Below are 13,877 nucleotides of genomic sequence, written 5' to 3' on the forward strand. Positions count from 1 at the left end.
CTCACCTTCTACTGCCATCCTCTCCCGAAGCTCTTGCTGCAGCCGGCTTTGTCTATCCTCAAGCTCCAACTCCCGAGCACTGTAAGAAGAAACAGAGAATGGCTGCTAATCTAGCTTGGGGTTATTTAAGCAAGATTACCATTACTAAATTTAAAATCAAACAAAACTCAGGGAATGTTCAGTTCAAGAGCTTTCTGCAGGATTTCAGCTCTAAATATGGAACAACCATTCAACAATATTAAAATATTTATGTTTTAAAAGATTTTTTTCTGATTACATAACCCTTTGTTTTCCACCTTATGAAATCACTTTGTAGGGTGGTCAGGAAGGCTGGCAAAAAATCAAGAAGTGTATGCCAACTCATATTTTACCTGTTCAATTGCCTGACCCATTTTCTTTCTTTTATTATTTTTTGTTGATATTTCTGGAGTTATGAACTAGAGCAGGGGCCCTCAAACTTTTTAAACAGAGGGCCAGGTCACAGTCCCCAAAATTGTTGGAGGGCCAGATTATAATTTGATAAAAACATGAATGAATTCCTATGCACACTGCACATATCTTATTTGTAGTGCAAAACCCAATTAAAACAATACACTAATTAAAATGAAGAACCATTTTAACAAATATAAACTTATTAGTATTTCAGTGGGATGTGTGGGCCTGCTTTTGGCTTATGAGATAGGATTGTTGTTGTTGTTGTTGTTGTTGTGTGCTTTCAAGTCATTTCAGACTTAGGTTGACCCTGAGCGAGGGCCAGGTAAATGACCTTGGAGGGCCGCATCCGGCTCCCAGGCCTTAGTTTGAGGACCCCTGAACTAGAGAGACTGAGAGAACTTAGTCTTGTCAGCAGCCTACTGTTATAACATTCAAATATTTATTTTATGCTCCTCTACTTTTATCCTCTTTTTCAGTGTCTTGTTTCCTCTATATCTGGGATGGGAATACTGCAGACTCTGGGCTCCCTCCAAGCTAGGGGAGGGGCAGCGATGGCTACTCCTCACATCTTTTCCCACCTGTTGGCCAAAGCATATCTCTAGGCAGGCTGCATTTCAACCACACATTTTGTCTCTATCCCCACTCAAAAGCAGCCCTAACAACTGGGTCATATTGTGAACATGGAAAGCTGCATCATACAGAATCAGTCTTCTGGTCCCTCTTGACTATCCATCATCACTGGAACCAAAGTGAAGGGAAATTTCTGTTTCAGAACAGGATGGCTCCATGGAGGCAGGTTTTTAATCTTTTGCCTCTGATCAGGAAGATCTCTCCTTACTCACAATATCATCAGCTCCGACTCATAGCGCACCAAGGCATTTTTCTCCTGCACCAACTTGAACCACTCTTGCATCAGTTTGGGGTCATCCTTCTTCCCCATGCCTGCCAAAAGAAGAAACTGGGTCAACTTTTAGAAAGGCTGTCTGTCATTTCCACAAACCCACAGCAGGCAGGAACAAAAATGGGGGTGAAAGGGGCAAAATGTGCAAAGAAAGCCGAGCAAGATGCTGCCAGAGCGCTCCTCTCATCAGGCACTGCTTGTTTAGTTCACCTATAGCACGTAGGATCGAGGATCAGCTCCTCTGAAAATGTTTTCACCAGATCCAATCATCCTGAAGCATGTTCCCACGCTTCTCATCAGGGTAAAGAGCCAAAATCACTATTTTTGTTGTCTCTTTTACTCTCAATTTAAATAAAATTAATTAATTGTTAATTTTTGAACTTCTGGACTGGGTCCAATACAGCCTATCTTTCAAGTTATACATTACGCTGAAAATTATGCAAGTGGCAATTATGTGATGCATAAGAGGCTAGTTGTGCCAAAATCTTACATCATTCGGGGTTTTTTAATTTAGCATTTAATTGTGGAGTGTTTAGTTGACAGAGCGCTGAATGAATTCACCATCTACAATTCCTTGCTGAGTTACTTCAGAGCCAATTTTAATCACCTATATATTCTTATGTCCCTGCAACGTGGCACTCTTTTCTTTATAAACTGTCTAAATTATCTTTATGACTGTTAACTGCTCACTCTACTTATAGTTCCTGGACTTTCCCATTAATACACTTGCTGCTTCTTGGTATTATCAGTTTCACTAAGCAGCTCTGCTGGAGCCCCTCATTTATTTAAAAAAAGCAAATCTTCAATAGCATACATGTAGTTCTGTCTAGTTTACTATCTCCACACTATTCTTCCATAGTAGAAAGGTACAAATAAGCTCACCATGTGCCAACATAAAAATACAGGAGAAAGACCAACATTTTATCAAGAATATCACTCAAAGCTAAGTCAAAAATAGAATAACTTTATTGTCATTGTACATTGTACAACGAAATTAAATACCATCCCTAATCACATTATACACATATGTAAATTACAAAACAAAACATCCAAAAACCAAAGCTGCCCTCAATCTACGCCAATCAACAGCACAACCTGATGTAATATCAAAACCAGCTGTTTTATGTGGGAGACAGAATTTCTAGAACTTAAAGAACCATTCAAATAATGGACATCTATGAATACAGAATGGGAGCTCCTCTGTTTGGCTTAGTTTCTGAAAAAAACCCAGATCAAATGCAAGTGAACCCTGGTAGGATTGTGAGGGGCTTAGCTTAGCCATTATGCCCCAGCCTTGTGGTAGCTGGATGCTTCCTACAACAAATTAGATAGTATTTGCTTTTAGCTAAAGTGTCTATATTGAAAAAAAGTTTGAAACTGGAATATCAAAGGTCACTGCCAAGCTATAGAACATTACTGGTAGATTAATTCCTACTTCTCATAGGATAGATAAGTTCTTCTCCCATCTATACATGAACAAGAAGACTGAACAAAGCTGATAATGCAAAATCTCTGTCTAGCTATGTGTGACGTCAATTTTAGAAGCTGCTCCAAGTTATTCCAAAATACAAATGCTCCTGGTAGGGTCATGTAAGGCCACAACAGGGATGGTTATCTGTCAAGGCACATCCAGCTGCCAAAGCATGTTTGTCTGGTCCTTGGAAATCATGCTAAATTATAAATAGTGGCTTGGCTGTATGTGTTCTGTTTCAGTTGTACAAAAGAGAAATGTTAAGATATGTTTATATTCAGGAACTTGTCATTATTTGATGGCACTAATTATTCTTGTTATTTGTGAATGTGGAGATGAACTGTTGCACTTGTAACCAGCATAAAAAAAAAATCCAGAGGTGACCCTGAAACAATGCAAGCTAATCATCCCAGTTAAATTGTTTTGAACCTAAACCTTTTTATAGAGGTTCTTTGTAGTCGTGTTTTCACCCTTATTTCCTAGAAAGGGAACCAAAAAGAAAGCACAGGGAACCAAAAACAGTCAAGAAACTACAAGAACTCGATATAATCAAACTGTTGCAAAAATTTCACCCCAATGCATTGTATATCCCTGAAAATGGTTGTATCTATCCATACCTCAGTTCCAATCATACCTTTCTGAGCATCTCTGCACAATGTGCCCTCTTAGCCATGGTTGAGAGAAAGAGAAGAAGCTTATACAACATGCAGATGCCCTCTGCTGTGGAACCATGAAAAGCACTCTCCCCACCCTTTCTACTGTGAGGTGAATCAGAGAAAGTCTTCCAACCAAGACAGCCAAATACATGTTACAATGGATCTATGAAAACTTTTGTCCATTTTTTGACAGCCCATGAGAAAAGAGAGAAAGACAGTAAGGGTGGGGAGGAAAGATGAAAGCGTACCATGGAAAGCAGATACAGTGGTTAACAGAAGTTATAACACATCGATCACATCCCATCCCTTTCCCCCATGCCTTGGAAAATGGAAACGTCACAATGGAAACTGGTCCATTTTGGATCGAGTCAAGAATATGCTTAGCAAGATACAGACTACAGGGGCTCATTCCAGATTGTGTTAAGTCAGGAAGCTGGCTTTCAAGGTCAAGGAAAGCTGAACAAATGAGTTCGTATTAAAAAAAACCCAACAGTTCAGTAGAGTCTCACTTATCTGATCGATTAAAGGAGCGCTCCCCAACTCTCTCTCCATTCCCAATAAGTGAAAAGGGTAAGACAACAAGGAGGAGGGAGGAAAGGGGGAAAAGAGGCAGGACCGGAAGTAGATGCGTCCTCCCTCCTTCCCTCTGTGATTTCCACACTCCTCTTCCACATCCGGGCACTTCCTGCTGGGCAGCTCTAGCCCCGAAGCGTTGCCTTGTCTTAATCCTTTGAGTCCCTAATGTTAGTATTCTTGGTATCTAGAGCCGTGTCGGACACGTAATAGTAGGAGACTCCATATTATCCGACATTTTCGTTTATCCGACATGGTGCCAGCCCATATATGTTAGATAAGCAAGACTCTACTGTGTTCCTTTAATCAATTAAGTGTTTTTTTAAAAAAAGAAATAAGGTTCACTCCACTCTCCCAAAGATGATTTTGGGAAATTAAATACATCAAACTGGAGAGCTATCCTTATCTTCTTTAATTAAGCAGATCTGAAAAAGGGATACTGTTTATCTTTAAAATATTTTGGAGCACATTTCATAACATGGTTGCTACAGAGAATTTCATTGAGAATAAAGGAGGAAAAGAAAGGTCTGGCAAGTGAATCACTTGGTATCATCTCTAGCTGGCTAGTCTTTCTATGCCAATCCAATCGCAGTTTGGGAAGAGGATGGAGGGAATGCAAGAAGTCACATTACCTTCGTGGGCACAGCAAGGGCAGAAGGAGAGAGGTCTACGGCGTGGTGTCCCCGCATTGGGCTCAACTTCAAATAGGACCAAAGATGGGAGAGGAAGAAGGGAAGGGGAGAGGAAGTTGGAAGTGGAGAGGAAGAAAGGAGGAGAAACAGGGTGAAAATAAACAGACAAGCAAAAGGACAAAAAGCACAAGAGTGAGAAAGAAAGGAAACAACAAGAAGAAAGTAGAAAAGAAAATAATAATACAAGAAATGGAGAAGCAGAAACAAAGGGAACAGTCTACAGATGGAGTATCCCTTGTCAACATGAATGGAGAAGAGTAGACTGTGGCAGCACTGGGACGGAACAAAGTATGAGCCACAGAAGTTACTGGGCCAAAGGAAAAAAATCAAAGATTTGACATTTTTATGTCAACTTTTAATCTTAGTTGTGGTATTATATAAGTAAGAGATTAATGTACCAAGAGGAAGGCGAATAATATTAGATCTCTAACAAACCAGGGCAATAAACAAGTTTTGAAAGGTCACAATTAAAATCAACATAGGTTGTGAAATTCCACACATATGATGTGTATTTTTGATTAATGTGATTTCTTATGATAGTACCCAAAGAAACGGAGCTACCAAAAACCCTTATCAGAAAATAAAGGCATGATGAAAACAACATATTTTACATGTTAAACATACTTAATGTGTTCCAAAGATTCATTTCTTCTGACAGAAACATTTTTTCCATTCACCCATTATGATGGCAGGCAAAGGAGACTGGGATTGTTAAATTAAGAGTTTGGTCAACGAATGTGACATCTCAGCCAACAGAGTTCCTCTCTTGCATGTAAAAGCTCTAAACTTCTTGACTTCTGGCATCATGGAGGTGAAACCATCAGAGAGCTTTGTACATCATTCAGAAGGTGAAACAGCTTTGTTCATAATTTCACACTTCATTTTCACATGAAGGGCAAACGGGTTCTAAGCATAAATTCTGTTGATACTTTATCACATATATTTTTCATATTCCCAGCAGTTCCAATGACGAGTTGTTCTTATGTGCTTTCAAGTTGGCTCCAACTTGTAACGATCCTATAACAGGTTTTTCTTGACAAGATTTATTCAGATGAGGTTTACCATTATTGTCCTCTAACGCTGAAGGAGCATGACTTGTCCAAGGTCATTCAGTGGACATTTGTAGCTGAGCTGGGATCTGAATCCTGGTCTCCCACAGTCTGCCCAACACACAAACCAATATACCATACTGGTTCTCTCCAATGGTGAGTGAAGACAGAAAATGGAGAAATGTGCTCCACTGAAATGTTTTCCCGCCAAAAGAAGTGTCGGTGTATGCCGCTAATACCAACATTTTCTAGACATTTTTCCTGTGAACATGAAATGGGGATACATACTTCTCACTCGATTCATTCAAAAGCAGCTTTTCCCAACTTTGATCCAAAGCTGTTATTGAACTACAGTTCCTATTACAATTCTCAGTTAGGGTAGACCCCAGGCCACCCTAACTGAGGTTGATAAAACCTGCTCAAAATTTTTCAGTACATGAATAAGTTAATCTGCTATTGTGGAGCCTACCTTATGGTACTGTTTCTCCTAAGCATCCTCATGAACTGCAGAATTCAAAACTACAATGGGCAGAAGTTTCCCTAGGTACGTATTTTCAGCTTATACTAGTCATTGATCATTCATTTAATTTGTGAAATTGTGGTGTATATTATATGTAAAGAGATGAAACATCATTGTAAAATGGAGCATGGTCCATTGTAAGTAGAACTGAAGTTAAGGGAAAGGCAATTTTGTCATAAAGAGGCACAGGAAGCAAAGTTATGAAAAAAGGGCATTCACACTCTATTGGACTCGAGTGTACATGTACATATAGATGGATAAGGGAACTTACAATTCTAATTTATGAAAACATATGTTTTAGGAAAGAAAGAACTTTTAAGAGGGACCATCACAGAACTAGAGCACAACACACGGGACAGACCAAAATTAAAGGCAGAAGGTGCACCAGTTTGCAAAGTGTGTGAGTAATACCCATATAATTCTCTCAGGCAAGAACAGTGTTAAAAACAGAAGAAGTGAGTAAACTGTGGACTATATATATTACTAAGTACCAACCCGGCGATTGAAAGGTGTACCTGCAAATGTAAAGTGTACCCCATTTTTGAAGCCCCTTAAACAGGGAAAAAGAATGAGGAAATACAGTATATCTATTAACTAGTTACAATTGATTTTCCAACAACAGTTCAAGTAACATGAACAAGAGTATTAAAACAACACTGCTAAACCGTTGGAAACACTCTTAGTAATAGATAATCAGGAACTGAATAGCCAATTATTGATAAAGTGAGCCTTTTATATTGACCAATTCAACCATCCAGGTTTTTTTAAATCCCAAAAGCAAACCTTTATATAAGGAACACCATTTTACTACATCACTGCATATAATACAATTTGAGCATCCACTGATTTTGGTATCCACAGGGGGTCCCGGAAACAGTGATATAATTGCAGCACGGATTTCAAAGCAACTCGGTATCATAAAACAAACCCAATCAGGTCACTAGACCTCATATTTAATGCCCAATTATATAATTATTAATAGGAATACCCATCTAGAATTTCCATCTCGCTGCCCAGAGCATATTCACTGCTAGATGTCATTTATAATCACTCATCTATATTTTACAGTACCCATCATTGATCCACACAGTAAATGTTAAATATTTACACAAATGATCAGCCACTGCCAGAAGAGACAGAGAGTTTCATCAATGCTGACAATTGTGCCATCATCGCTCAAGCAGGGAGCTTTGAAATTGTTGAACAGAAGCTCTCCGAAGCTTTAGGTGCTCTTACTGCCTATTACAAGAAAAACCAGCTGATTCCTAACCCATCTAAAATGCAGACGTGTGCTTTTCATATTAAGAACAGACAAGCATCTCGAGATCTGAGGATTACATGGGAAGGAATCCCACTGGAACATTGCAGCACACCAAAATACCTGGAAGTCACTCTGGAACATGCTCTGACTGATAAGAAGCACTGCTTGATTACCAAGCAAAAAGTGGGTGCTAGAAATAATAACATACGATAGCTGACTGGCACAACCTGGGGATCACAACCAGTGAAGACATCTGCTCTTGCGCTTTGTCACTCTGCTGCTGAATACACATGTCCAGTGTGGAATACATCTTGCCACACTAAAAGTGGATGTGGCTCTTAATGAGACATGCTGCATTATTACAGGATGTCTACTCCCTACACCACTGGAACAATTATACTGTTTAGCCGGTATTGCACCACCTGATATCCATTGGGAAGTAGCAACCAGTAATGAAAGGACCAAGGCATTGAAATCTCTGGCCCATTCTCTGTTTCGATATCAGCCAGCATGCCAACGTCTTAAATTAAGAAATAGCTTTCTAAGATCTACAGAGATATTAGCAGGAACACCTCAGGAAGCAAGAGTCCAAAAGTGGCAGGTTAAAACCAAAAACCTCAATCAGTGGCTGATACTGGATGAGAAACTCCCTCCTGGGAATAAAGAAAACTGGGTGACTTGGAAGGTGCTAAACAGACTGTTCTCTGGTACCATGAGGTGCAGAGCTAATATCAAAATGGAATCCATGAGATGCGAATCTGGAGAAGTGCAAACCACAGACCACTTATTGCAATGCAGTCTGAGCCCTGCTGCATGCACAATGAGGACCTTCTTACAGTGACACCAGAGGCATTTGAACTGGCCAGCTTCTGGTCAAAGGAAATATAGTATAATGCCAAGTTTTTAACTTTGTATTTTTTAATACATTATAACTGTAATCTCTATTAGCTTCTTACATGATAAATAAATACATCCATAAAGTATCCATAAAACTTACAACCTGAATAAACTTTCTCAGTCATTTTAGACGCAGCTGCAACCCAGACATATTCAGGAGTGCTTCTAAAAGATGTACAACACAATAAACTTGTGAACACACCAATCCCCTTTTAATCTTTATCGCATGTAGACCTTGTGCCCATTACATGCTTGTCAAGTTCTATCACCAAGCATCAGTTCACTAAAAGATATTTACTTCCCAAGGATGACGCAAGCATCTGTAAAGCTAGTGGGATCTGCTTATATGTATATTACATCCAAATTTAGTTGTTAATATAATATACTGCCACCTTTGTTAATAGAACTATTTCTGTATGAAATAAGTGAAAAACAAGATAGCGAAGGGTCTAACAACAGAGACAAATTAAGACAAATTAAGAATCATGATGGATTTTAGTAATTCTTAGATGGTTCGAGGGTATGGTAGAGACACTGTTTTGCAGCTGCAGGGAAGGGAGACACATGGACCTCAGATGTTATTTCCACTGATACTCAGTTTTGCCGAAAACCTGAGGTACAGTTGTTACTTTAAATCTTTAAATCTAGTAAGCACATTATTCACTGTACAATCTCAATGTGATTGCTTTCTCTGCATATGGCACAATATCCTCCTCCCTGTGAAGGACTATAGTAGCCACTTCACTTCTTTCCCCCCTTCCAACGCATTCATGTGAATATACATATTTTTGCCTAAGATGTATTTAGCTATCCTCTTATGCAGAGATCTACTATGATATACAAGTATATTGATCTGTGATTATATGCATATAGGCTCTTCAAAAAAAGGAGCAGTACTGTACATTTAAAAGAAAACATTCAGCTCTGACCAAGTCCACTTTTTGGAGAGAATGATTACATGACTGCTTCCCCTTGTCACCCCACACCAATCCATTTAGGCCAATAATTCCTCCCCAAGCTCCAATGCAAAGCTGTCTGTTGGGTATGGCCACATATACAAAACAAAACCCCTCAGGGATTCATTCAAATCTTTAGCCAGAATGCGGAATGCAGAGTAAAAGGCAATTCTTTTCAAAGAAGTTTAAGGACTGAAGAACTGGCTGGGCTGCAAATCGTCACAAAGGACATGCATCGGGATAGTGACCAGTGCAAAATTTTATCCATGAAGACAGGGATAATACCAAAACACACATCACTTAAAGGGTGTAATGCAGTGGTTCTCAACCTATGGGTCCCCAGGTGGTTTGGCTTACAACTCCCAGAAATCCCAGGCAGTTTACCAGCCTTTAGGATTTCTGGGAGTTGAAGGCCAAAACATCTGGGAACCCACAGGTTGAGAATCACTGGTGTATTGCCTAGCATTCCCAGTTCTGAACAAGACCATTTGAATTTCTCTTCAAAATGTCAAATTAAAAAAGATATTGGAATACAAACTGAGCTATACCGTGAGCCAATTTAAATCCAAGCCTGTGCTTTGGCAGTGCTGACTTTCTATGGGAGGTGGGAAGGAAAATGCCTAGATTGAGCCAAGCATCACTTCCTTTTCTTCCCATCAGAGTTGTTTTTTCCCTTCCTGCATCTAATAGATCAGTGGTTCTCAACCTGTGGGTCCCCAGATGTTTTGGCCTTCAACTCCCAGAAATCCTAACAGCTGGTAAACTGGCTGGGATTTCTGGGAGTTGTAGGCCAAAAACATCTGGGGACCCCAGGTTGAGAACCACTGTAATAGATGATCACACTCAGGCTTCTGATTATTTGTTAGGGCATGCATATGACAGGCAAGTAAATGGTGTGCTTATCCCTAGGTGATGCACATGAAATTCTTCCTATGCTGCACAACACTATAGTGGTCAGAAAAGTATGGTCACAGTATTTTGAACCAGGCTTTCCACACAGTTAAATTGATGCAATGACATGATTTAGAATTGCTGTTCCAGGGGGGTGGGGGGAATTGGGGGGGGGGGGGGGTTGTTGAGTGATATATAATTAAGGAATGTATAGAATGTCATTTAAGGAAAATTTACTTTTGGAATAATGTTTATTGAAATAAGTCCTGCATGGCAAAGTTTTTTTTATTGTTGGGATGTATCATAATAAAAAAAAATTAAAAAATAGTAATAAAAAAGAAGAGTATGGTCACAAGCTGGATTAATCTTATACTAGGGCAGCACTGAGCACTGGGTTTTTGAGTTATTATATGCACTAGAAATATCAAGTACCACTATATCCTGACATGAAACAATCAAGGTCAGCTAACACCTCCCAACAAAGGATTCTCCCAGGCAGGAATCAGCCAGTCTTTGAAGCTGCAAAGCCATTACATGCATCACACTTGCCTCAAGTAGACAAGAGTTCTTTCTCCCACCCTGGACATTCCACAGATCTATAAACCTCACTTGCCTAGTTTCCAACAGATCTCGCAACCTCTGAAAATGCCTGCTATAGATGTGGGTGAAACGTCAGGATACAATGCTTCTGGAACATGGCCAGGCCCGTAGCCAAGATTTCGATTCGGGGGGGGGGGGGGGGCTGAGTTTTTTTCAGGGGGGTTTCGGGGGGGGGGCTGAGTCTGAGTGAAAGAGGGTCTACCCTAGCAAACCTTTTGTATCATTACCCCAATACCCCCATGCATATGGGATATATTGAGTATGGTGATCAGATCATGATATGAATAAACATAACAGTTTAAATAATACACCAGTAAGGCGTTTTCGTGAACCAACATGAGAATTTCGGGGGGAGGGGGGGATGAAGCCCCTCAAGCCCCCCCCCCCCCCCCAGCTACATGCCTGAACATGGCCACACAGCCCAGAAAACTCACAGCAACCTACCGGTATATCGTTGGAAAGTTACCTTAGTTAACTCAGGGAGAATGTGATAAACTGAAGGACAGGCTTTTCTTTCTTTGTATTTAGAGGTAGACCCCGACTTTAATGCCCATGACACATTGTGAAGTGCCTTGAACATTAAGAATCCATTTTTCAATAATCCTGACACCAACTGTTTCAGGAGGCAATTAATACTAAGTAATTTCAAGACTTAATGAAGAGATGAGATTGAACCATGAGCCTCCCAGGTCCATATCCTAATCTGTTATCTACTAGGCTAAGCAATTGCTGAGCATTCTGGCAGCCCTGTGAGAAAGTACTGCACACACATCAGTCACAGAGGAGTACACAAAAAGAAGTAAAACTACAAAGCCACAGATTTTCTGCACATAAACACTGCATTTAATTTAAAGGGATACTGCCAGATACAGAATTGGTGCTTTTCTCGGTGTTTTTTTTTAAAAGAGATAATGTATATAATCAATATAGGCCTCCATAATTTAAGATGGAATTTAATCAGTTCTAGAATAGGCAGAATTAAGGACCCTTTATAACCAGAAATACTCCCAAAGTATAGATAGGAATAGCAACCAATACTGTATATATTTAGCCAAACGGGAAATGCAATGAATAAAAGTATGTCAGTTATGAAAAGCAAATTAAATATCGGGATGTTGTTTTTAGTTAAATTGAATTCTTTATAATTGTAGTGAAGTTACATGAAAAAAAAATGACAGTTTCCCTTTAAATGACTCTGAGGACTACTTTTTAAAGCCACCAGTTAGCAAAAGTAACAGGACTAACTGCCTTTGAGGAGGCATTAGGAGGAGGAAGAGGGAAAGGGGGAGGAGGAGGTGTGGGTCAGCAGCCAGGGAGTGGAACCTGTTAAGTGAAACTTAGCAGTAACCCTTTTACAGCTCCTTCTGTAGATACACAATGCTTCCTAATGAAAATCTAGGGAAGAGCAGGAGGAAAACCTTAAGCTCCCAATACATTTTAACAAGAGTGTTCCGTTCTGATTTGGAAAAGCATTAGCACCCAACACCATAGCTCCCATCTACTGAGATGACCTCAGTGAGTCAAGACAACTGGGCCAAACTCCACTAGTGTGCATGTCGGCTTCCCACTCTACTGGGTTGTACCTGAATTTCTATATAGATTCCAACTCAGCAGCTAGTTTGGCAGGAAGAGAATCCCAAAAAAGCTTTTGACTACTTAAAATTGTTTAAAAGCTTTTTGACTGTGTCTAGTCCGAATGGAGGAAAGCTGCTGAAGTATTTATTTTTTTAAAAAAGGTAAAGGGAAATCTTGGTATTTGAAATGTTGAAGGACCCCTGAACTACATTCCTCAGACATAATGAGAAAGGTCACAAAACGATCTTAATTACAAACTATGGAATCTTTAAAATCTTAATAGGTTTGTTTGGCTTCTCAGTCAGGTCGTGTCAGGAGCGACTTGAAAAACTGCAAGTCGCTTCTTTTGTGAGAGAATTGGCCGTCTGCAAGGACGTTGCCCAGGGGACGCCCGGATGATTTGATGTTTTTATCATCCTTGTGGGAGGCCTCTCTCATGTCCCCGCATGAAGAGCTGGAGTTGATAGAGGGAGCTCATCCGCCTCTCCCCGGGTTTGAACCCGTCCTACCACACTCCCCTCCCTTGCCATTTCAGAAGCCACCAGGGGCTCCGTTTGGCTTCTGAAATGGCAAGGGAGGGGAGTGCGGTAATTTTTTCACTTCTGGAAAGGGACTGGGCCGCTTTGGAAAGCTACCTCCCCCATTCCCTCCAGCCCAGAGAAACCCAGAATGGGGCAAAATGATCTCTGTACTCTCTAGGAGTAAGAAGACATTTGGTGGAAATGTCTGAAGTTAGATATTTTTAAAATGGGGATGCCACAGCTTTCCAATTCTCAAAAGCAGCTTTGGGGACGGGGCCTATAATCTCCCCACCTGTTATAAATAGCAGTAAGTATATGTGTGATGGGGTGTGTTTGAGGGGATCACTGTTACTTCTCCCACTGACCCTTGAGGGCTAAAATTTCCTGGGTAGAGAAGTATGTCTAGAAAAAGACAAATAGCCAAATGAAGCCAACAACTGGAACTCACTGTTATTATTTGTTACAACAGCATTGCCTGAAACTGCATTCAGCCTATAATTATATGTCACAATGGCCACTGTTGGCCAGTGAAGCCAGGTTGACTTCTTCTGACTTTCCTGTACTAGTCAGAAATGTAAAATGCACAATGCACCATCACGCTGTGAGTTCCTCTACTGATTTCTACCTCATGCACAGCTGTTTTGAGAACGCATGAAAATTCTCAATGACAACATATAGGACCAGTATTTGCAATTTCACTTATCTATATTCCTTTCTAGGAATGTTCTACATCCACCAAGTGATTATGTGATATGCTTCAGTTCCTTAACTTACTGTGGAAACAGTAAACTACAGATAACAGAGAACCCTATTGAAATGAAGTCTTCTGCCAGAAGTTACTGTAGTTGCCCTTATCCTTTCCACAAGTTCATGAACATA

General features: G+C 40.1%; 1 protein-coding gene across 8 annotated transcripts in view; it reads right to left on the bottom strand.

The window, feature by feature from the left end:
• The window catches only part of MICAL3 (microtubule associated monooxygenase, calponin and LIM domain containing 3), a 242,698-nt gene that overhangs the window by 4,106 nt on the left and 224,715 nt on the right, over window positions 1-13,877 (bottom strand). For 7 of the 8 annotated variants that reach the window (XM_067469291.1, XM_060776669.2, XM_060776673.2 and 4 more), the window contains 3 exons: window positions 4,669-4,734; window positions 1,278-1,377; window positions 6-79 (listed from right to left, as the gene is read on the bottom strand). In XM_067469291.1, the coding sequence (XP_067325392.1) occupies window positions 6-79; window positions 1,278-1,377; window positions 4,669-4,734 (240 nt within the window). The remainder of the gene's footprint in view (window positions 1-5; window positions 80-1,277; window positions 1,378-4,668; window positions 4,735-13,877) is intronic. The other variant, XM_060776676.2, reaches the window with a different exon arrangement.

This window comes from Anolis sagrei, chromosome 5 (assembly GCF_037176765.1).
Source record: "Anolis sagrei isolate rAnoSag1 chromosome 5, rAnoSag1.mat, whole genome shotgun sequence".
Lineage (NCBI taxonomy): Eukaryota > Metazoa > Chordata > Lepidosauria > Squamata > Dactyloidae > Anolis > Anolis sagrei.